Genomic DNA, 22,710 nt, shown 5'->3' on the forward strand with positions numbered 1-22,710 from the left:
TTCTTCAGCAGTTCTGTGGTCACTGTTCCAGCAGTAGGCCTCTCCCCTGAATGACATGACCGACTATTTTGTGTGGGGAATAGGTATACAGAGTGTGTGTAGGGGATAGAGGAATGGATGATCTCAAGTTATTAAGTCTGTACTACCCAAAAAGAGTTGTATAATTAACAAAAGTGGGGTGGGTAGGATATTTTAATTACTCATCGAAATATTATAGTGAGCTTTCAATTATCACTAAGGTTATTCAGCTTTTAAAAATCAGACTTTTTCTTATAGAAAATCAATATTTCTTTTTTTGATAACTCTCAGAGCTCTCTAGATCCTTATTCTAATTTGAATAATTGCTCTATAGACCTGCATATCTTCCATACTGAGATTTATTTTTATGACATTTCTCTCATGTTTCTTGATTTCCCATGTCTTTTTTTTTTTTTGGCGGGGGCAGGGTTGGGATTTCTTGGAGATCATCCTTAAATAATTATCTCAGAATCTATGGATAGTAAAACCTTTAAGTCCTTGTATTTATAAAAGTGTCTTTATTTTGCAATCACACTTGAATGATAGTTTAGTTGTGTATAAAATTCCAGGTTCAAAATAAACTTCCCTGAGAATTTAGAATGCATTTTTCAATTTCCTTCCTTCAGTCTAGTGTTATTAATTAGAAGCTTGAGGATAATTTGATAATCTGTTACTTGTCCCTTTATAGGTAACCTGTTCTTTCTGTGAGAGCTTTTAGGATCTTCTCTTGCCACTTAGAATTCTGAAATGTCATAAGAAGGAGGCTAGGTGTGAGTCTTCTATCATTCGCCTTGCTTATATGCCCTTTCAATATGAAGGTTCATTGTATCAGGCCTGGGAGATTTTCTTCTTTCTTTGGCTGTTTATTCTCGTCATTTTATTGATTCTGTCTTTTCAGAAATCATTTTAAAATCTTGTGTTTTTTTGCTTCTTCTCTGAAGACTTTCTTTTGACTTTTTCCCCCTTAGTCGTTCTATTGAATATATACATTTCAACAATTGAATTTCAATTTCCAAGAACTTTTTCTTTTTTAATGGTTATTTAATTTTCTTATTATCCCGCTCTTATTTTAGGGATACAATATCTTTGGATATTTCTGAGGATACTAATTGGAATTTTAAAATTACATTCTGTTCCCTGAATTTTCTATGTTCTACACCCTTGCTAATTCCACAGTCCTCTATCCTTTAACTCTGTTAGTAAGAGCCTCCCTCTCCACTGCTGTCTTTTCTTAATGTCTATTTTGGCTGAAGGGCTATCTATTCCTATGATCTCATCTGCTTTCCATGTTCCCAGAAATTTATCTAAACTTCTAAAACTTTCATTTTGACAGTGAAAGAAATTTTGTTATTTGACATGAATATTTGAGGAAGAGGAGGAGGGGGAAGAGGAGAATGAGTAGACTTAGTTTACCACCTTAAACTATTCCCATCTCTTGTTTCTAAAAAGTCTTTTAAAACTGTCTTTGATATTTATTATTTTGAAACAAAATGGCAGCCAATAAAAGTTGCTACCTAGATATAGCTTCAGATATTTCGAATGAATTTCTGAAAAAAACTGCTCTATGAATTTCATGTCATTATCTTGAAAAGGCCTAGAGTTCATTGAAAAGCCAGAAAATGTCTTAGTCTCTAGGAGGTCTCCTAATTTCTCTGCTTCAAAATGTAATTCTCAGAATAGCACGGAGAATAAAAATCCCCTCTTCTACTGCCAGCAGTGTCCCTGTATGTTCTAGAAGGCTGTAAAACCCAGAGCCCCTAGCCTCTCTCTAGTTCTCCTTACATCTTTTTCATTTTCCACTCAGGTCCTGAGTTCTAAATAAGAGCACAGTTTAAGAACAGTGGTCATAATCTATGGGTCTCATTTGTTCCTATGATCAGAGGGTCCTCAGACCTCATAAAGGGAATGTTTTGTAATGGGTTGTTATGGGATCTTCTAGGTGAAATCCCCAGATGAGGAAACACAAACATATTATAAAAACGATGGAGAAGAAATCCATCGAACTGTTAACAAGGGCTATCTCTGAGGGGTACAATCATACATACTTTCTTTCTACTTTATACATTCCTATATTCATAGATTTTTTGTGGCAGATTTGTGTCATTTTTATTATCATGTAGGAAACAAGGACCAGCCTGGCCTTTGTTTTCCCCACAATCTGCCCCCTGCCCTGTACCCAACCTCATTTCCCACTCCTTTCTGACATGACCAATAGTGTGACCACCCCAGTGTCCCACTGAGGGTCTCATAGTTCTTTCATGTCATCTGCTCAGCAAATACTGAACAAATCAACAAATGATAAAACTAGTGAATGAATTTTCTATCTCTGTCCTTAGATTATGGTTTCCCAGACTTAACTGAGAAGGCAGGTTCCATAGAAGACACCAGCCAGGGTCAAGAGACACCGAGCCTCCCCTCTTCCTTGCCCAGGATGAACCTGGTGGACCCACTCTGGCATATGGCTCTTGGAGAGGAGGAAGAAGAGGAAGAGGAGAGGGAGAAGGAGGAGGTAGAAAAGGAAGAAGAGGAGGAAGAGGAGGAGCTGCTGCCTGTGAATGGAGCCCAAGAAGAAACCCAAACTCAGGCCCATGACTTTTCTCTCATCAGCAGCAGCCAGACACCAGGGGCCCCCAAACACAGGCATGAAGATTCTGGGGAGCAGGCCTCCTTGGATGTGGAGGTGGGGAGCAGCATGGAGCCAAGCCTGTCACCACCCTCAGTCACCCCAAGTACAGTGACTCTGGTGGGTCAGGACTTCACCAGCCAAAAGGCAGGGGTCACAATGCTGCCAGCCACAGGGCATGAAGTTGAGTTTGAGGTCCCTCAGGAGGCAAGTAAGGAGGCTACTGTGGGAACAGCTGGATTGGCTGGCAAGCAAGGGGAGGTGTTGTCCTCAGCCTCATTCCCTCAAGCAGAAGCCCCCAGTGGGCCTGAGACCCCAAATGAAGGCACCCTTTACCCTGGAACTTCAATTGCTTTCCCCCTGGCCCCCCGAGACATGGAGCTGGCACCTTCCTCTGCTATCTTGGGAAAAGAAGACCTCAGCCAGCAACCCCAAGAAGGGCAGGCCGCTGAAGCTCAATCCAGAATCCCCTGGGATTCTACTCAGGTAATGTGGAGGCATGTGTGGGCCATTGGAAATCCCAGGGCTGTGCAGTGGTGGGAGGTCTTCCAGGCTGATGATGGAGGTGCTCGACACCACATAGATCCTCAGCAGAACTGTTGGGGATGCACACCTCATGGCCCAATAGTGGATAGCCTCACTGCATTTACATGCAATGTAGAAGACTTGGAAGAGCTTAGTGCTCTATCCTGATTTTTATTTGTTCAGGTGCTACTGCTGCTATCCTTGGCTTTCCCACTGCTTATGACACTGGTGAGAATTGGTGTCTGACCTGTGCTCTCTCTAGCACTGCTCTCTCTAGCACCGTTTCCATGCCCACCGCCATATATGCAGTTGCCCTCTGTTCCTCCCCCATTACGCCCACCTAGTACACACACACACACACACACACACACACACACACACACGTGCACGCACGCACATAGGCTCAATTCATTGCTCATGCCCCCCCAATACCAGAAGGAAAGGAAAGGCGTCTCAAATTGTCAGCCTGTGGATCTGGCCCACAGGCATGTTTCGTCTGGCCTACAGAATGTTAAAACAGGTTTGTCTCTAGCTGGGGCAAGCCCTCTGCAGTCTGGCCCCTTTGGCACAGTTCCATCTTCCTTTCATTCCTGTCATTCCTGGCTTCCTCCTCTCACTTGGTTCCTAAAGATATCTGGGTTTGTAAATCTTAGATTGGATCCTGGCCATGTCACCTTACAGAGGCTGTCAGCTCCCATCTAGCTATTACAGACCTACACATGGCCTTCACCTCCTAGCTTCCCAAAGAGTTTCCACTCATGCTCTCTCTGGATGCCTTTTTTTATGCCTTTTTAACTGTCACCGTTCTTTTTGTTTCATTGTACAGGTGATCTGCAAAGACTGGAGCAATCTGGCTGGGAAAAACTATATCATTCTGAACATGACAGAGAACATAGACTGTGTGAGTGGTGAGCTAGGCTAAGGATCGCAGGCAGAAGTTGGAGGCAGGCAGGCAGAGTTGGGGCAGAGGGTGGGCACTGGGGAATGGGCAGTGGATGGGTTGGGAGGCTTAGCCCTTAAGTCAGAGGAGGCCAGCCTAACCCGGAGGATGAACCAGCACCCACCATCATCCAAGAAGACAGTGCTTTTATATTTTTTAATTTCTAAGGGCTCTTTTGTTCTTGTTCCCCTCTGTTTTTAATTCAAAGGTATAGTTTTGCTCATCTGTGCAATGTCTTATCTCTCTGAGGATACTGAAATTATTTTTTAAAATGTTTTCTCCCCACATAGGTTACTTTCCCCATTTCTTTGTTTCCATTCAGTTTTTCCACATGCATACTCTCCTCAAATGTCTGGTGGCATTTGCTCACTGCATTTAAAGAGGGCCATCAGAAAGCTAGTTGGAACCTTTGAGAGCGATGGCAGATTTTCTTAGCTATGATTTCTTAGGAGGGTGGGCTGGCTGGGTCATTTCATTTAGAAATTTCTAATCTCAACATCTTTAGGACCTTCCTCCTGGGTGATGAGATTCTTTGAAATGGAACTGCTGTTCTATCAGGAGTATAAAGCACTGGTTGCCAGTGTTCTGGGAGCCAGGGTGGGGAGAAGGCTGGGCATCTCACTATTAGAAACATGTATGTATAAATATATTCATTTACATTGGTGTTTGTAGTGTGAGCCCCCTTTCGCAGTTGTGCCTGGTGTCCTCTAGGTCAGAGACTCTTTGTTTCCCCCTCTTTAAAGAATAAACTTCCAATCTTCTGCTGGGAGGAAGGGACATTTGTCAGCTGTGTAGTGTTGGAGAGAGGAACTAGGGATCCAGCTGCTGCCTAAATAGGTTTTCAAACAGTTTTCCTATTTTTAGTACAGTTTCATTCCCTCTTGCCAAGTAACCAGTGCTGCTTATTCCAGCATGTTTGAGGAGTTCAACAGTTTAAGTGATTGCTTCTCAGATTTCCCTCTTTTGGCTTAGAATTCTGCTCTTTGGGGCTTGCTAAATCGGGAAATTCTAACTCATTCATCTGCCTCCAGTGTCCAGATTTTGTTGCTCTTGTCTCTTTTCTGTTTTATTTTGGTTTTGTCTTTGTGGTTTTAGACTTAAAAAAAATTCTTTATCCTTGTTTAGTAGGTATGGGGGAAAGAGAAAGTACATGCGTGTATTTAATACAAAAGTGGCCAATGAGGTGTTTTCTTTTCTCCAGAATCATTTTAAATGGATGGATTTTAACATATTGATGTGTTTTAATTCATCACAGTTATTATTTTTACTGATGCTCAGATGCCCTGTATTTGATCAGTGAAAGCCTGTTTGAGTTGGCTTCTGAGTCCTTTTGACCAACCTATTTAGTGTTTGGTAGTTTCCTGGCTTTCTGGTGTAATAAGATGTTCCAGGCTCATCTTGTAAGTTCTCTCCCCCAGACACAGAATCAACATTTCTCCAAGCTCTCATTCCTTTTATTGAAAAATGGTATTTAGAGGTCACAAAAAAGGTAGTGGGGACCCTTAAATACTTGAACAATAAAGTCTAAAGATAATACCTTCTCTTTTCAGGTAACACATAGATATTAAAATGCTTTCATTCTGCTTTCTCTGTTTTTGTTTTATTGTGCTCATCTAATATGTGATATCCACCTAAATAGTCATTGTTTTTATGGTGGATTTTTCTTTATTGTGTTAAGAAAACTAACATAAAATTTATCATCTTAATCATTTTAAAGTACATAGTTGTATTAATTACATTCACATTGTTGTGAGACATATCTCCAGGACTTTTTCATGTTATAAAACTGAAACTCCCCTTTACCACCCTCTCTCAGTCCCTGGCAAAATTTGTCTTTTAGTGACTGACTTATTTCACTTAGCTGAATGTTCTCAAGGTCCATCCATGTTGTAGCATGTGTCAGAATTTCCTTCCTTTTTAAGGCTAAATAATATTCCATTGTATGTAGACCACATTTTGCTTATTCATCCATCCGTCAGTGGATATTTGGATTGCTTCCACCTCTTGGCTATTGTTAATAATGTTGCTATGAACATTGGTACAAATATCTCTTCAAGACCCTCCTTTCAATTCTTTTGGGTATATATCCAGAAGTGGAATTGTTGGATCATATGGTGATCATATTTATAATTTTTGAGGTACTGTCGTACTGTTTTTGCAGCAGCTGCACCATTTTACATCCTTGCACCATTTGACATCCTCATCAACAGGGATAAGGGTGCCAATTTCTCCACATCCTCACCAACACTTGTTATTTTCTGTGTGTGCGTGTGTGTTTTGTTTTATCGTGGTTATCCTAATGAGTATGAGGTATAACCTCATTATGGGTTTGATTTGTATTTCTCTTGATGATTAGTGATGTTGTGCATGTCATTATTATTAATAGTCAGTGCTTATTTCGTTTTATCAACATATTTATTTGTTTCTTTGCTCACATGTCTTCTCATATCCTCACTCCTTTCTTCTGGGTTTAACTTCCTTCTTCCTGAAATCTATCTTTAATGGTGCGTTCTGCAAAGATATCTCAGCCTTTGTTTATGTAAAAATGTCTTTAATTTTTCTCATGTTCTTTTTTTCATAACTTTTTATTTTGATATAATTTCAAACTTGCAGAAAGAATAGTACAAAGAAATCCATATATCCTTCAGCCAGATTCGCCAATTGTTAGCATTTTTTCAAACCATTTGAGAGTAAGGTGAAGGCATCATTCTCTTTTACTCCTACCCCTAATTACATTAGTGTGTATTTCCTCAGAATAAGAATTTATTTTTTGGATAATCACAATATAGTTATAAAAATCAAGACATTAACACTTACAGAAAACTATAATCTATAGACCTTATTTAGATTTTACCAGTGGTCCAATAATGTTCTTTTTAGCTTTTTTTCCCCTCCTGGTTCAGGATTTAATTCAATATCATGCATTGCATTTAGTTGTCATGTCTCTTTAGTCTCCTTTAATCTGGAACATCAGTTCCTCAAGCCTTTCTTTGTGTTTAATGACCTTGACATTATCGAAGAGTAATAGGAGTATTGTGCATATAAAATGATGGAGATATACAGAGAAAATGTCTTTGGGAAAAGATGAGGAGAAAAGTGCTCACAGTCTCGCAAGGGGGAGTCTTGCAAGTTAGAGCTTCAGTCTGAGAAATTGGATCCTCAGTATCTAGAAAAAGTAATGCAGACTCACTGGCTCCTCCTATTTTACCTAAGATGTCATAACTCTCTTCCTCCTTTTGGTGCAGTTATACATTAGAAATATAATTAGGTTTATTTCTTTCTGTTTGTGTTCAATTTTAGTTTTTTTCCCCCTCATCCTTGTTTATAATGACTTACAATATACATCCAGAAAAGCACACAGATCTTAAGTGTACAGTTTGATGGATTGCCTGGCTGAAGCCCATAGACCCACAATATCAGTTCTGGGAGAGTCTGATGACTATATATTTCATAGCATTTATTTTGTAGGTGGGAACTGAGTGTCAGTGGCATGAGAGAAAAGCCCTGGCTTTGGAATCTAAATAATCTGGGTTCAAATCCTGGTTCTGTCATTATCAGCTCTGTGACCTTTTGCAAAATACTACACTTCTCTGAGACTTTCCCCATCCTAACACTGTAGGCTTACTGTGAGGATTAAGCTAGGCAGGCAGTTGGACCCAGAAGAATGTGGGGAACGCACACATTGTGATTGTGGAGCACAGAGCTACTGCATGGCAGGGGGCGGGGGGCGGGGGGGGCACTGCCTGTGGCAAGAGGATGTTTTTTTTTCCCAAGCAGTTGGGTTGACGTGTCACAGTGCATTCATCCTGCACCCCGCTCAGACAGGTGCAGGAGTGCACCCCTTCCCTAAACATACACACACATCAAGATGGTAAGAACTAGTTCAGGAACGGTGGCTTTCCTAGCTGCATGTAGCTATCTCCAGGTACCACTCTCCCATATTCAGAACTGAGTTGGGTTTCTGTTAGGCCAATGAGTGCCAAGGCTTGAGCTTGAAACTGGCACGCGTCATGGTAACAAGGAACTTCAGTTACCCTGGTGACCTTCAGTTTGGCATGACAACCAGGGGAAGTCTCATTAGCTTGGGCTCTAGCAGAAAGGAGACTAGGAGTATCAGGGGTCCCACAGGGGTGGCCTGGTGAGATGCCTGTGCCTCACGGGCAGCCCTGGCTTGCAGCTTCATAGCAGAGCACTCAGGAGAGCTGAGCAGCTGGGAGAGGGGTGTCTGGGAGCCTTGGTGGCTAGGAGCAGGGGACTGTTGACTTCCAGGCACAGGAGGGAAAACACTACTGGAGAGGAGCTGGGGGTCAAGGGAGATGGGGCAGGAGGGTAGAGAGCAGCCATAGGGCCAAAGGAGGGTCTCTTTCCAGATAGAGCTAAGTAGGGACAATGGCAGGCTGGAGCCAGAGGCAGGGTTCTGGCCTCCAGCCCCAGCCTGAGCTCCTGCCACTCACTCAGTTCTTGCTTAGTGCAGGCCTCTTGCTCTTTTTTTTAAAAAAATTATGTAATTACATATTTACAAGGTCAAGAGAATCTAAACAGTACTAAAGATTATCAGATAAGAAGTCTCCTTATACCCCTCCTGCTGCTCCCAGCACTGCTTCCGGGGAGGTTACCATTTTAAACATCTCTGTTTTAGTTCTACCATCACTAGAGTACTCAGACGTCTATCTTGACTCCTCAGCTCTGGGCTGTATCTCTGCAATGAGAGAAGAGCATGGTTAGGTGGCTGTATGGCTGTTACCTCCACCCCCCGATATATTCATCCCTTGCACTATACACTTGAACACACAGGCACCATGAGCAGTCTTCCATATTCTTTCACATGCTATACACCCACTTCTGGACTTGTTGTCATGAGGGCAGGTATCCTCTCAGCTCAACTGGGTGTATCCCTGGGCAGACCCCACACTCTCCTCATGGCACAAAGCCAGGGCAGGAGGAGCACCTGGATGCCTGCCTACAGGAAACAAACCCATAGTCCTCCTGAAGGCCAAGCTGACTGACTCTCAAGTGGTTCAGAGCAGCCCCCTCTGGAATAGCCAGATGGTGTTTCCCAGTGCTTGTTCTCTGGGTGGGGCCTGGAGGAGCAGCTGGCCTAGAGGCAGAAGCGAGTAGAGCCCTCTCCCTCACTGAACATAGACTCTCTTTGTGCCCCTGTAGGAGGTGTTCCGGCAGCACCGGGGGCTGCAGCTCCTGGCCCTGGTGGAGGAGGTGCTGCCCCGTCATGGCAGCAGCCACCATGGGGACTGGCACATCTCCCTGAGCAAACCCAGTGAGAAGGAGCAGCACCTTCTAATGACCCTGGTGGGCGATCAGGGTGAGCGGGGGTGGGGGCCATGGGGGATGTTGACATGTCTGGGGAGAGGGCCCAGGAAGGCAGCAGCAGGTGGGCTAAACCATTAAACATATTCGGAGGCCACAGAAGCTCTCTGACAGAACTGTGGAAAAATGCAGCCATGGCTTTTGGACGTGGACCTCTGGGATAGCAAGATGAGGTGCTGCTTCAACTCCCTAGCTTAGATTATCAACAGGCTTGAAGATAGGAAGAGGAGGGTGGGAACATTGGGAACAAGAGGTGTGGTTTCAGCACAGGTGCCAGACAATGCAATGCACACTGTGTGGAGGGCTGAGAAGGGTTGTGTTCCACAGCCTTGTGAGGCTGTGGAAGTGACTGGCATCACAACCTGGTGTCACATAGTGGGCACTCACTAAACCTTTGTAATGAGTCAATTAGTGGGCAGCAAGCAGAGAAGCGTACATGCACCATTAGGTCCGTGTGTGGTCAGGAGCCAGGGAGTGAGGTTCTGGAAGCTCAGGTCAGAGGCTGTTCCAGGGAGCCAGGAGCCCACAGAGGGTGCGCCTCAGTGACCAGGGCTGTGCTGATAATGGTGTTTCCCCCCAGGGGTGGTGCCAACTCAAGATGTCCTTTCTATGCTGAGTGACATCCGCAGGAGTCTTGTGGAGGTAAGGGCAGGGACGAGCTCCCCTCCCATTCCTTAAAGCTCTGGGAATAGAGCTGCCTTCCCTGAGGGCCAGAGGCAGCCTGCCCCATGCAGTGAGCAGGAGCGAAAGGCGACTCTTGGAGCTCTTCCTTTCAGGTGTCCAAGACACAGTTTCCATGGGACATGTGAGCACTTAACTACCAACTACACAAGGCATGTGACAGGGCCAGAAAGAGGCTGCAGAGGGGGTGGTGGTCAGGAGAGGACTCAGAGGGGAGGAGACCTCTGAGGGGCATCTTGATAGGTAGGTGGAAGTTTTCTGAGTAGACAGTGGGAGAAATACCATGTCTGGCCAAGGAACTGTTCAGAAGCTTGGTGCTTTGGAGTCTGTGTTATAGCTCCAGAACCATAGGAGACAGCACTAGAGGCTTGGGCAGGCTTCAGAACCCATGGGAGTCTGCAGTGCTTGGCCAGCTGGGGATAAGCTGGGGTTGAGTGGCAGGGCTCAGAGCACAGTGGATAGCCCTGCCTTCTTGAGAGGCATACCTGACCTAGTGACTGACCTGTCCTGGAGACCTGGGCTGAGGAGACAGGTTGGCCAGCTTCTCCTCCTGAGCTGCCTGCAGCACCTGTGCAGGGTGGAACAAAGCCCTGGCTGATGGGAGGGGCAGGTCCCCATTGGTCCTCCTACTCCTCATTCCACTTCCTTCCTTGAGGACAGTCACCATTTCCACCAAAATCCCTTCCACTCACTATGAAACCCAGAGATCTGTCATCAGTCCTCCTCCTTCTTGAGGGCTGTGCAGTATTTGACAACAAAAATGAGCCATACATGACTCTGCCTCCTTATCTAGTACATGCAAGGCTGAGGGGCTGGATGACATGGGGGTTCTGTTTTTTTTTGATAAGCATATTGAGTGCTTACTGAGGCCATACTGTGCGGGGTTCCCTCCTCACCACCCCAGGGCTTATGAGCATTAAGTGAGGCTCTACTGAGTGCTGTTGGTACCCCATTTAAGATGAGAGCTGAAGCCCAGAGAAGGGTAGTGACTCATCTGAGATTGTACAGCTAGTAGTGGTAGAGCCAGGCTTTGGATCAGGCCTGAATGACTCAAGACCCTGGCCTTTTATCATGATGCTGTTTTTGTGCCACCCAGATGGCTACTGAGAGCCATTCTGGTTGTGAACCTCTGGTTTTGTGAATACTGGTGCAGGTGGGAACAGATCCTCATGTCTCTTCTCCCAGCCCCTGGGTGTGACATAGCCAAAAGGCATGCTGGGCCTTTGGAAGTATATTAGTGGGCAAATTTATCAAGCTCTAGCAAGAAAAATGGATCTTTGATAAAAAGTGAATAGAGAAAAGTAGTGGAAATATACAGGCAGAAACCAAAGAAGAGCTGAATACCTCCTGGTCTTAGAAAGGGGAGCACAAGGCAGAAAGGGGCTCTCAGGTCTCTGCACTGGGGTCCAGGAGATAGCACCTTCACCCTGGCACCTGTCATTTGAGGAGGGCAGCTCACCGTTTTTCTTCCCCTCTGCCTGGATGCTGGTTTGTGGAGAGAATATCTGCTGGGCCATAGCAGCCTCTGGGCCAGAGAAAGCAGGTCCATCCACCCAAGACAGCCTGCAGTGTGGGCGTGGGCCTGTGTAGCTAAATACCACTGGTGATCACTCCAGGGGGAAAAGGGAAGAAGCTGGGAGGCTCGGGGTGGCCCTTGATGTGGGCTGTCCCCAGCATCTCCTGTACTGTCTCTGGCCCATATGGCCAGAACGATACCAGAATACTCCACCCCCAAGGTGGAAGTTGTTTCTCAGGGGACTGATTCAGTGGTAGTATGTGGTGGAGGATGTGTGGAAAGGGGATCACAGTTGCCCTTATCTGTATTCTTTTTTCTTAACTGGTGGGACAGGTATGGGGACTCCATCTAGTTTTGATCATGAATGGCAGGATGGGAGGGGCCAGCCTCAATGGGGTGTCAGGGCCATAACCAATTGGGTTTAGAGGCAGATTTCTGTCCCAGTAGGGTCAGTGTCAGGCAGAGCAATGGTAGGGATGTGAGGGAGGTAGGGAATGGAGATGTGGGAGGTAGAGAGGCTTGGAGTTGCCTTCAGGTGAACGGAGTGGGCATAAGGCTGAGAGAGTCCCTCATGAGCACAGGTCCAGGCCTCTGAGGGAGCTTCAGGAGCCAGGAGTGTCAGCTCCTTCTCAAAGTCTGTCCCCGTCCCTGAGCCCCGACCCCACAGGCCCCACGGGGAACCATGATGCCCTGGGACCTCAGCTGAGGAACCTGGCCTTTCCCACCCTTAGATTGGCATCCAGAACTACTCCATGACAAGCAGCTGCCAGGCCCGGGCCAGCCAGGTGCGTAGCGACTATGGGACGCTCTTTGTCGTGCTGGTGGTCATCGGTGCCATCTGCGTCATCATCATTGTGCTGGGCCTGCTCTACAACTGCTGGCAGCGCCGGTTGCCCAAGCTCAAACACGTGGTGAGCATGAGGGCAGGTGGAGCAGGGGTCTTGGGCTGGGGTGGTACTGGTAGAGATGGGAGCGCCCAACAAGCTCCATCATCTGGAGACTCAGTGTCTGCATCTTAGGTTGGCTGGCAGTAATTATCCTGGGATGGGGTACTGCAGGTGAAGCCTTTTGTCTAGTGCCTGCATCCCAGTTTTCCCTCTGTGCAGGGCGTCAGCCCCACTCACAACCACCTCCGTGGCACCAGCCCCTCCTGGGCAGGGTGGCCCTAAAAGTCTGCGCTCATCCCGAAGTCTCACCAGAGAAGCCCTGAATCAACAGTGCCTAAGGATCAAGGAAAAGGCCAGGGCACGACCCCTATGTTCCCAGCAGGCCCCTGGAGTCTCTTTATAAGGAGGCTGTTGGGAGGGATCAGCTGGTGTCAGGGAGGCCACAGGCTTGTTTAGTCAAAGGATCAGTGAAACTGTTTTAACAAAGGAGTTGAGCTGTGGGAACAGAACAGAAGGGAAGTGCCATCTGTCAAGGGTCCCCTGGGATTCCCTCTGTAGGGTTTTACACACTAAGGAAGGAACAGTGAAGTGACTTGTTCAAGGTCTTAGGCCAGGTCAACGGGGCACTTGGGTGCAGCTGGTGGGGCAGGCGAGGGCCAGGGCCTGTGGCACTCAGCCAGCAGCCCTGTCCCGGCCCGCAGTCACACGGCGAGGAGCTGCGCTTCGTAGAGAACGGCTGCCACGACAACCCCACGCTGGACGTGGCCAGCGACAGCCAGTCGGAGATGCAGGAGAAGCAGCCCAGCCTGAATGGCGGGGGGCCCGTAAACGGCCCAGGGGGCTGGAGCGCGCTCATGGTGGGCAAGCGGGACCCTGAGGACTCGGACGTGTTCGAGGAGGACACGCACCTGTAAGGACGCGCGCCAGCGCTGCGCCAGGACCAGCAGGGCGGACCCGGGGCGCACAGTCGCGCCCCCTCCTTCCCGGCCTGCCGCTCCCCGCAGCCTGGCCTCCGGTACTGGCTCCTTCCGCTTCCCACCGACCCTCAAAACAGTCTTGGCACAGCCCTCCCTACTCCCACCCGACGCCTGGAGGGGCCGCTCCTGAGACCCCGATTAAAGCCGCCCGGAGTGTCGGGGCCCAGCGCGTACGCCTGCCGGACTCGTTCTTGCTGCGGGGAGGGGCCGCGCGGGGCGGGGCGGGGTGGGAAGGGCGGGGCCGGCGCCTGTTTACATCCGGCCCAGGCGCGCCGCTGCTTTTTCTGCTGCCCGAGGTTGATCGGCCTGTGTCCACCCCTCCCGCGCCATGGATACCAGCGACCTCTTCTCCAGCTGCAGGAAGGGGGACGTGGGCCGAGTGCGGTGAGGACCCCGCGGCCGGGAAGGGTGCGGGGGGTGCGGCTCTAGCCTGGGGCGGGCAGGGGACGGCCGCGGGACGGGCGGGCGCCTCGCGATACCCGCCGCAGATCACCGGTCAGCAGGCGCCTGGGTGTCAAAGACGAGGACTACGGCAGCCTTACACACGGGGGTGAGGTGCTGGCGATGATTTACTTCAAAGGGTCCTAGAAGGCTTACTGGAGAAGACTGCCACGCGGAGGCCTGAAGAAGAAGCGGGCGGAGAGAAGAGGCATTTCGCTTCCTGAGCACTCGGGGCCCAAGGCCACACTGGAGGCAGCCCTGGGACTCCCAGCGTGGCTCTTCTTTCTGATGCCTCTTTAGCTGGCGCTGGGAACCCCAAGGCCCAGAATGAGCCTCTAGTCTCCGGGGATTTGGAAACTACTAAATGCAGTTATAGAAAATCTGGTGCTAAACTTGCCATCTCCGTGAGCTTGGAGAGGGTACCCTACTGAGGTGGGGCACTTCTCTTCCTTGGCCCTTTCTTCCCTATTACTTACTCCCACAACTTTCTTGGGTCCCTCCCTGGCATCAGGTGCCACTCGGAGTTAGTTGATAACTCCCAAAGCTGAATGCTACTCTACTCCCTGATCCAACCTGGACGTCACCCCAGGCTGTCCCACTCAGTGACATGATGACCCTCTTACCTTGACATCCCATCAGCTACCTGTCTCCTGACTTCCACCTTCTAGAATCTACTGTTCACACTTCTATACCATCAGGATGCCTACAGCAGCCTCCTCCTTGGTCCCCCTGCCTCTAGTTTCCCCTAGCCAACCCACTGCCCCAAGCAGCCAGAGGGCCCTGGCAGAAGCAGAGGCCCAGTCACCTTCTCTCTCCCAAATGCCTTCAGGCCAGAGTTTCAGCCTTTTCAGCTCTGGGGCCTGGCCTCTGACTTTCAGGGTCTGCTTTTTGTGTTCCCACCTCCCCACCCTGTTTTTGCTGGTGCCTTTAAGAGGAATTCCTTTCCTGCTCTGGTCTGCCTGTCATCTGCCCTCAGCTGGAGGAGGCTTCCTTCATCCAAAAAGGATGTCGTCCCTCCTTCTTCTTCCGTGGGTCTCCTCTCCCAGAGTGAGCCTATCCTGACCCAGGCTCTGACCTCCCCGTTCCCACCCAGGTACCTGTTGGAGCAGCGAGATGTGGATGTGAATGTATGGGACAAGTGGGACAGCACACCCTTGTGAGTGCCAGGTGGATGGGTGGTCAGGGTGGGTAGGGTGGGGCCTTCAGTCCTGACAACTGCCTCCTGGTACTCCTTTTTTCTTCCCTCTCAGGTACTACGCCTGCCTATGTGGGCATGAAGAGTTGGTACTCTACCTTCTGGCCAATGGTGAGAGAAGGGGACAGGGACAGTGTGTATGTGTGTGTGTGTGTGTGTGTGTGTGTGTGTACACATGTACAAGGGTTCCATGGCGTGTGTACACACTTTCAAACACTCTTGAGTCTTCTCTTTCCCTCCTATACCCAGTCAGCAAGTACTTTTGGCTCTACTTTCAGAACCTGTTCTCTGCTCTGTCCACTTCCTATCACCCCTGCTCCTGCCCAACCCAGCTACAGCATCTCTTCCTGGATCATCTCTGCCTGGACGCAGCGCCATCTTCCTCACTGGTCTTGACAGCTGCCCCTTCTGCCCCACCTACAGTCTGTTTTCTATATCACAGCCAATTGGGGCTCAACAATTGGGGCTTATTAAAATCCTCTGATGGCTTCCTACTGCATTTAGCATAGAACTAGCATGCCTTGCTCTTCCTGGGAGATGCCACAGAGCCTGCTCCTCCCAGTATGGCCTCTCCTCTTTGGCTCTCCCATGTGCTCATTGTTCCTGCCATACTGGACTCCTCTCTGGTGCTCCAGCGCTCCAAGCTTGCTCCTGCCTCGGGGCCTGTGCACTTGCTATTTCTCCTGCTTAAACTGCCTTTTCCCAGATCTTTACATGGCTGACTCCCTCGCTTCATTCTGGTTTCTGCATATTGTCACCATCACTGTGCCCTTCCGTGGCTTCGCTATGTGGCAGCTGTCATCAGTGTCATCCTTTGTCTTGCTTTGTTTTTCTTCATAGCACCTAACATCATCTGTTGGTTCATTTATTGTTCTTCCCCACTGGAGTATCACTTCGGTGAGGACATAGACCTGTCTGTTTATGGCAGTGACCCCAGTGCATAGAACAGGGCCAGCCTCTGAGCCTACTCTGTTTTGTGTAGTCTCTGGTATGTGTGAGTGAATATGTGCGTGTGAATGTACAGGGCTATGCCTGTGTGCCTAGGCCCTGGAAGTGTGGATGCTGGAGTTAGTGGGCCCAGGGTCATTGAAAGGGGCCTTCAGGGCTTATGGGACTCACATGTAAGGAGAAGGAAGATGGGGATTAGGAAGTCCCCAGGCCCCCAGGCCCCTCCCCAGCTGTAGCATGCAGCCCCATAGACCTGCTGCTGATGAGTGCTGCTGCCCCCAGGAGCCCACTGTGAGGCCAACACCTTCCAGGGTGAGCGCTGCTTCTATGGGGCTGCAAGTGATACCATCCGTCGGGCCCTGCGTGATTATAAGCAAGTGACAGCCTCCTGCAGGAGGCGGGACTACTACGACTTCCTGCAGCGGTGAGATGGAGCATAGGGCATCAGGATGGCTTTTGCCCAGTGGATTGTGGTGGCTGTGGACTGCATGGGGCTGAGGACTCTCCTGTGGGATGGGCCGGGGAACTAGAGTGGTTAGACTGAGGAGAGATCTTCTGCTGAGTCCCCGTCCATCTGACCCTTTCCAGACTTCTGGATCAAGGCATTCACAGCGATGTGGTCTTCGTGGTGCATGGGAAATCTTTCCAGGCCCATCGCTGCATCCTGGGTGCACGCAGCACTTACTTTGCCAACATGCTGGACACCAAATGGAAGGGCAAGAGCATTGTGGTCCTCAGGCACCCACTGGTGCGTCCCTCCCTGGGAGTGGGTAGCAGAGGGACAGCAGGGGGCTTGTATTGAGCTACACTTCTGACCTTTCCTCCTGGCTGTCTCTGCCCGCAGATCAACCCCGTGGCCTTTGGGGCCCTGCTGCAGTACCTGTATACAGGTGACCCCCCAGGCGGGCAGGGAGAGGGCTGCATTTCTCTCCAGCAGCAGACCAAGCCATGGCCTTGGGCTGACTTTTTATTGCCTGGTGCTTTGTCTCCTGCAGTGCAAGATGGTTCTAGCTGCCTTCTGGGTTGGTTGGGAGGCAATGAGCTGATATGTCTACTAAGCAAGAGTTTGACCCACAAACTGAGCCCCCTTCCCATCTGCTCTGGGGCCTGTAGAACTCGGGCAATGGCTCTTGATGGGGGAACCAAGGCAGCATGTAGGCCCAGAAATCCCAGCCCTGCCTCTGAGTGGCCGTGTGGGAGGGACAACCTATGAAACTGTGTGCTTGGGTACCGCTAATGGCCCTTCTCAGGCCCTGAGCTTCACACACTGCACCCAGGCTGCCTGGACATCAGCGTGGAACACATCAGTGACTGTGAGCGCCTGGCGAAGCAATGCCAGTTATTGGACCTGCTCAGTGACCTGGAGGCCAAATGCAAGGAAGTATCTGAGTTTGGTGCGTTCAGGCTTTGGGGTCCAGGGCTTTGGGCAGGAATTCACAGGGCCAACCTAGCTCCCTCAAGCTGCACTCTCTCCTCTGCAGTGGCATCCAAGCCAGGCACTTATATGAAGGTGCTGAGCATCAGGCCTCCCCCAGAAGACCCCCGGCTCCGGGAGGACCTGGCCCTACTGGCTCATTGTGCCCTGCCCCCTGAGCTCCAAGTAAGCACATCAGGGCCTGGGGCAGCCATGGGGCTGGGCCTGGCCTGGTGGGCAGGAGGCTTGTTTAGGGACAGGACTGTGGTAGGGAAGCCCCACATTTGGGTTCAATTTCTTGTGTGGCCTTGAGCCAGTCACTTTTTCTGAGTCTACTTGTTTACTTCTTGTTGTTTGTCTTGTATTTAAATCTGCAAATAGGGTGGCACTTTACCCCTCCAAGATCAAGCTAGAGCAAGCTAGAATAGGCTCTTGGCTGAGGCTGGCTACTCTGCCTTCTTCCACCTGCTCTAATGGCTTCTCCTCTCCTATCCCCCAGGGTGATCTTGGGGAGCTGCCCTTCCCTTGCCCCGATGGCTTCAACATCTGCCCTGATGTTTGCTTCCAAGTAGAGGGCTGCAGTTTTCTCTGCCACAAGGTGCCATCTACCACCCAGCACCCCAACCCCCTGCCTTAAGCTCTGGGCCAGTTCCTCTGGGCACAGCCCCGGCCCTGGTCTTTTCTAAGCCCAGTCTTCCCCAGGCTTTCTTCTGTGGCCGCAGCGACTACTTCCGGGCCCTGCTGGATGACCACTTCCAAGAGAATGAGGGCCTAGAGGCCTCTGGCGGCCTCCCGGCTGTCACCCTGCATGGCCTCTCGCCTGACATTTTTACCCATGTGCTCTACTATATATACAGCGATCACACAGAGGTGCGAGTTAGGGTGGGCTGTGTGCACTGGGCCCAGGGTTTGGGGGAGGGGCAGAATAATGATCAGGACAGTTACACAGCTTGTGTTACTGTGGAGCTTCAAGGGCTTGCCAAGGTCCTGATTGGCTCTTAGAGGCAGATTTTTCATGAGGCTGGAGAGGGAATGTGGGGCCCATTGGGATTTTCCTTTCAGGCAGAGGGGACCTTGTTAGGTTCCAGAACAGGCATGAGTAACAAGACCTGCATCATGAGCACATGACACTTGGGAACTTAGTGTCAGCCATATGGGGTCTTTAAGTTGTCCAGTGGAGAGTAAGTGGGGACAGTAACTCTGAATTCCCACAATAGCAGGGAGCCCTGAGTCTCCTGCCTCTGGATTGCTGCAGACCCCTGGGGTTCTCTATTCTCCATCCCGTTTGCCTCCCTGTGTCTTCATGTGCTCCAGGGTCTCCTAAAACAGGGTGATGTGGGCAGCAGCAGAAAGTGCCAAGAGCATGCTCTGCTGGGGTGGCGTGCATGCGTGTGTGTGTGTGTGTGTGTGTGTAAAGGCCAGTGTCATAAAGCAATCCCAAGATACGGTGACTTACAGAAGAGAGGATTTTTTCTCCTTCCTGTTGAGGTAAGTGCCCCTGGGCAGGCGAACTTGCTGAGACTCAGGTTGTCCACTCCATCCTGGGCTGCAGGCCATATCCAGCCTGCTTTGTGAATAAAGTTTTACTGGAACACAGCCACACCCATTTAGTTCTGTAGTGTCCATGGCTGCTTTTGCACAATGGCAGAGCTGAGTAGCTGTGAGGGAGATACTATGGCATGCAGTATTGACCCACTTAGCATAGTAGAAAACAGATTTGCTGATGTCTCCCACCTCCTTCATTTCTCCAGCACAAAGTCCAGCTGTCTGGTCCCTGCCACCTAGCATCCACCTTGGTCCATCCTGATCCCCGAAGGAGCTTTGCCACACAGAGGGCAGCTTCTTAATGACTCAGGTTGAGAATTTGGACTTTGAACCTGGTTTGATTCTGGGTTAGCCCCTCACAAGCTGTGTTATCTTGGGCTACTTTGTGCCTCTAGAAAATGGAGATGCCAGTAGTTGTTACCTACTAAGGTTTCGTACAGATGAATGTACATGTCACAAGTACAGTGCATGGCACAAATAAGCACTGTGTGTGTGACCTGTGTTGGGCCAGCAGAGGTCCTGCCCACTCTGTCTCCAGTGTGCTCCCTGTGGCTGTCCAAAGTCTGGACCAGAGCTGAGCACATGGTTTCTCACAGCACAGAGTACAACGATGGCTGTGCCCTGAATCCCACAGCATCTGTGGGTATAAGGGAGCAGGTAAATAGTTACTCCCTCCTTAGAAGGGTTCCTGCCTCAGTTTTGACAGAAGCAAACTTCTGTCACTTTTTTTGACAGCTTTTCAAGGCAGAGGATCTGAGGCACAGAGGTAAACTGACTTGCCCAAGGTCCCACAGCTAGAATTTCTGAGCCCAGGTTTGTGTGATTCAGAGCTCAGGTTCTGCTCTGTCTGAAGCATCAGAACCCCAGGCTCTTGTGCCCCTCTGATTCCATGGATATTTACAGGGATCTGGGCTGGGTGGCTGACATGGATAGAGAGCTCCTGCTCTGCCTACGGCCTCCACCCTTTCCCCAGCAGATCCCAGCCTTGCTGCCTGGCCCCTGAGAGGCCTTCATGACCTCTGACTATACCTTCCCTCACCCCTTCTTTCACTTCAGCTGTCCCCCGAGGTGGCCTATGATGTGCTGAGCATGGCTGACATGTACCTGTTGCCGGGCCTAAAGCGACTGTGTGGCCGCAGCCTGGCCCAGCTGCTGGATGAGGACAGCGTGGTAGGCGTGTGGCGTGTGGCCAAACTCTTCCGCCTGGCCCGCCTCGAGGACCAGTGCACTGAGTACATGGCCAAGGTCATTGAGAAGGTCGGCTGGTGGGAGATTCAGTGGGAGGGGGCAGACTTTGGTGGGTGGCGGCCAGCGGGCATGCCCTGAGCCAGCCTGTTCACAGCTGGTGGAGCGGGAAGACTTCGAGGAGGCTGTGAGGGAGGAAGCAGCAACTGTGGCTGCCCGGCAAGAGCAGGACTCCATTCCACTGGTAGATGACATCCGCTTCCACATAACCAGCAGGGTGCAGACCTACAGCAATATCGAGGAGATGCAGCAGCAGCTACGTGTGCTTGAGGACCTGCTGGTGTCCATTGGTTTGGACTGCTAACCACCACTGGGCCATGGGCTCGCTGTGGACCACACATGTGTGGCCATCTGTGTGCTCTTTTTTTCCTCCAAGGCATTGTGGGTGGAAGAGGCTCAGTGGAGCTTCTTACCCTGCTCACCTAGGGATGAGCCTCATCCCCCAATGTACAAGCCAGTCTCCAAGGCCCTGGGGCTGGATACCACTCAGGGAAACCTGGGGTGGGTTTCTTGGCTTCCCTCTCCCAGCACCCCCACCCCACCCCACCTTGCCTCTCCAGGCTCTGGCTGCTTGCTTCCTAAAACCAAACCAGCTGGCTTCTCCTGGGCACGGAGACACCCGGAGAGTCTGTGTGGCAATAAAGCTTGACTACACTGCCGGAGCCTGAGCCTGGGTGGCAGGGGAGTTCTGGAGTTGGGACCCATCAGGGGAGGTTGGGTACCCAGCAGAGGTTCCTCAGGGGTTGGGGGGTAGCCTAGGTCTATAGGTCTTGAGTAGGCAACCCCTGTTTAACTGTAGGGGCCCTGAAATCTCTCGGATGGGTTTATTCCCCTCCCCGCCATGGCGGGACTCCTCTCAGGGCATTGCTTTCCCCTGGCCTCCTCTTGGTAAAGTCGCACTGATCCACCTATGTGCTCTTGGGGGACTAGGGGAAAGTTTAGTGGGGAGAGCTGACTGAGGCCACAGAGGCTGCTTCCCGAACCTTAGACCAGGTAAGGACTGGTTTCGGAGCCATACATATTTCTAGCTCTCGTTTTTGAGCATTTACTATATACTAAAGGTTGTTCATAAAGCTATAGTATCTAACCCTCACTGCCCTGCATTTCACAGGGATGGGGACTGAGGCTTGGTCACAGACTGGACCAGAGGAGAAAGGCCCCAGCCAGCCTGGCAGCAGTTTGCTCTGCAGTCCCAGGATGAAGGTCAGGGAGGAGTGGGTATAGAGAAGTGAAAGCGAGGAAGAGGCCCACTGACCCCAGCCTGGGCCCAGTCTGGCTCCCTCCACTACCCATCCCACAAGCCACTGGCTATGTTGGGCCTCATTCTACGAGAGGGCTGAGGACCGAACCTCCATTTTCCTTTAGGCCAAGCTCCTCCTTGAGGAGGCCCTCCTGGCCTCCTACAGGGCTGTGACATTATTTGAGGAGGTCAGAGATGGCTTTCTCAGGATGCCCTTCAGGCCTACAGCTCCCCACACCCCCAGTTTGGGCCCTGAGGCCCAGGCAGTCAAACTCCAAGCCTCTGGGCTCCATTCTGCCCTGGGAATAGTGGGCTGAAATCAGAGTGGTGTGCACAGCCTTGAGGAAGAGTTGGAAACTCACTGTTCTTTCACAGGCTGAATGCAGGACATCTTGGTCTTCACTGCAGTTGTTTTGCTCCCCCTTCACACCTTTTCACTCTTAGTTATCATTTTCCAGAACTTTTGAAATCTTTTCCTTTCCCTCTCCAATGCATTTCATTTGTGTTGGTCTAGTGTGTTAGTTGCGTTGGGGAAAGCTATAAGGTCTGAATGACCAGGATGAGTGATTAGTTGAACAAATTTGCAGGCAGGTGGGGTGGGGGTGGGGGCCTTGCCCAGCTGGTGGCAAGTAATCCTGCTGGGTGCAGGGCAGTGTTTGTGCAAGGTTCTGGGAAACTGAAAGGGCCCAAGGTGAGACTGGAAGGGTCAGCATGTCCAGAGCTCAGGTCCAGGGCCAGAAGCCAGGAGTTCCCACCCTGGCTCTACCTCTTACAGCCTGTTCACTGCTCTGTACCTCAGTTTGGCTGTTTGCAAATTGGAGATGATTTCAATAGTGATTCCCTTCTTGCTTGGGGTGTTAAGTGAGTTACTGCTTGTGAAGGGCTCAGTGCAGCAGCGGTTTAGTGAGCCTGGTGAATTGTAAATGCTGGGCTCCACTGAGGGAGGTGTGAGCAAGGAGTGATGGGGCTGACTTTCATCTTTGAAAGTTCACTCTGGTTGCCCTGGGGTACGCAGATAGGAAGGGTGAGGCCATACTAGTGACCCAAGAGTCATAGGTCCCACCTAAGACCACACACTAACCTTGCTTGTGCCAAGGTTTATAGTAAGAGATTTAAACATTAAAGACATTTTTTAAAATTACTATGTAATTCTTTTAATAGATATCGGGGGGAAATGGACTAGTACATTA

General features: G+C 50.1%; 2 protein-coding genes across 6 annotated transcripts in view; both read left to right on the forward strand.

The window, feature by feature from the left end:
- PODXL2 (podocalyxin like 2) overlaps positions 1–13,665 on the forward strand; it is a 31,404-nt gene extending 17,739 nt beyond the window's left edge. For 2 of the 3 annotated variants that reach the window (XM_039843608.1, XM_039843609.1), the window contains exons 3-8: positions 2,355–3,127; positions 3,993–4,067; positions 9,270–9,426; positions 10,012–10,073; positions 12,360–12,539; positions 13,217–13,665. In XM_039843608.1, the coding sequence (XP_039699542.1) occupies positions 2,355–3,127; positions 3,993–4,067; positions 9,270–9,426; positions 10,012–10,073; positions 12,360–12,539; positions 13,217–13,429 (1,460 nt within the window). In that variant the 3' untranslated portion in view covers positions 13,430–13,665. Of the gene's footprint in view, positions 1–2,354; positions 3,128–3,992; positions 4,068–9,269; positions 9,427–10,011; positions 10,074–12,359; positions 12,540–12,734 lie in introns of all 3 variants that reach the window. The other variant, XM_039843610.1, reaches the window with a different exon arrangement.
- A 64-nt stretch (positions 13,666–13,729) lies between these two features.
- ABTB1 (ankyrin repeat and BTB domain containing 1) lies at positions 13,730–22,661 on the forward strand. 3 transcript variants are annotated; one of them, XM_039843612.1, is made up of 12 exons: positions 13,730–13,876; positions 15,027–15,089; positions 15,184–15,239; positions 16,359–16,500; positions 16,665–16,824; positions 16,921–16,966; positions 17,354–17,470; positions 17,558–17,676; positions 17,990–18,088; positions 18,193–18,360; positions 20,092–20,292; positions 20,378–22,661. In XM_039843612.1, exons 1-12 carry the CDS (start codon positions 13,821–13,823, stop codon positions 20,582–20,584), a joined length of 1,434 nt encoding a protein of 477 aa, XP_039699546.1. In that variant the 5' UTR covers positions 13,730–13,820; the 3' UTR covers positions 20,585–22,661. The 3 variants fall into 3 exon arrangements, with proteins under 3 accessions (XP_039699546.1, XP_039699547.1, XP_039699548.1); XM_039843613.1 differs by having other exon boundaries at positions 20,092–20,280; XM_039843614.1 differs by lacking the exons at positions 17,990–18,088; positions 18,193–18,360.
- The last annotated feature ends 49 nt before the right edge of the window (positions 22,662–22,710 follow it).

Source organism: Pteropus medius, unplaced genomic scaffold (genome assembly GCF_902729225.1).
Source record: "Pteropus medius unplaced genomic scaffold, Ma_sr-lr_union100, whole genome shotgun sequence".
NCBI lineage: Eukaryota > Metazoa > Chordata > Mammalia > Chiroptera > Pteropodidae > Pteropus > Pteropus medius.

Bases quoted from the DNA above. Each gene is read 5' to 3' on its own strand.
- ABTB1 (XM_039843612.1), top strand. From the start codon at position 13,821: ATGGATACCAGCGACCTCTTCTCCAGCTGCAGGAAGGGGGACGTGGGC. The intron at 16,501-16,664 runs GTGAGATGGAGC...GACCCTTTCCAG, and splicing joins TACTACGACTTCCTGCAGCG to ACTTCTGGATCAAGGCATTC. The intron at 18,361-20,091 runs GTGCGAGTTAGG...CTTTCACTTCAG, and splicing joins TATACAGCGATCACACAGAG to CTGTCCCCCGAGGTGGCCTA.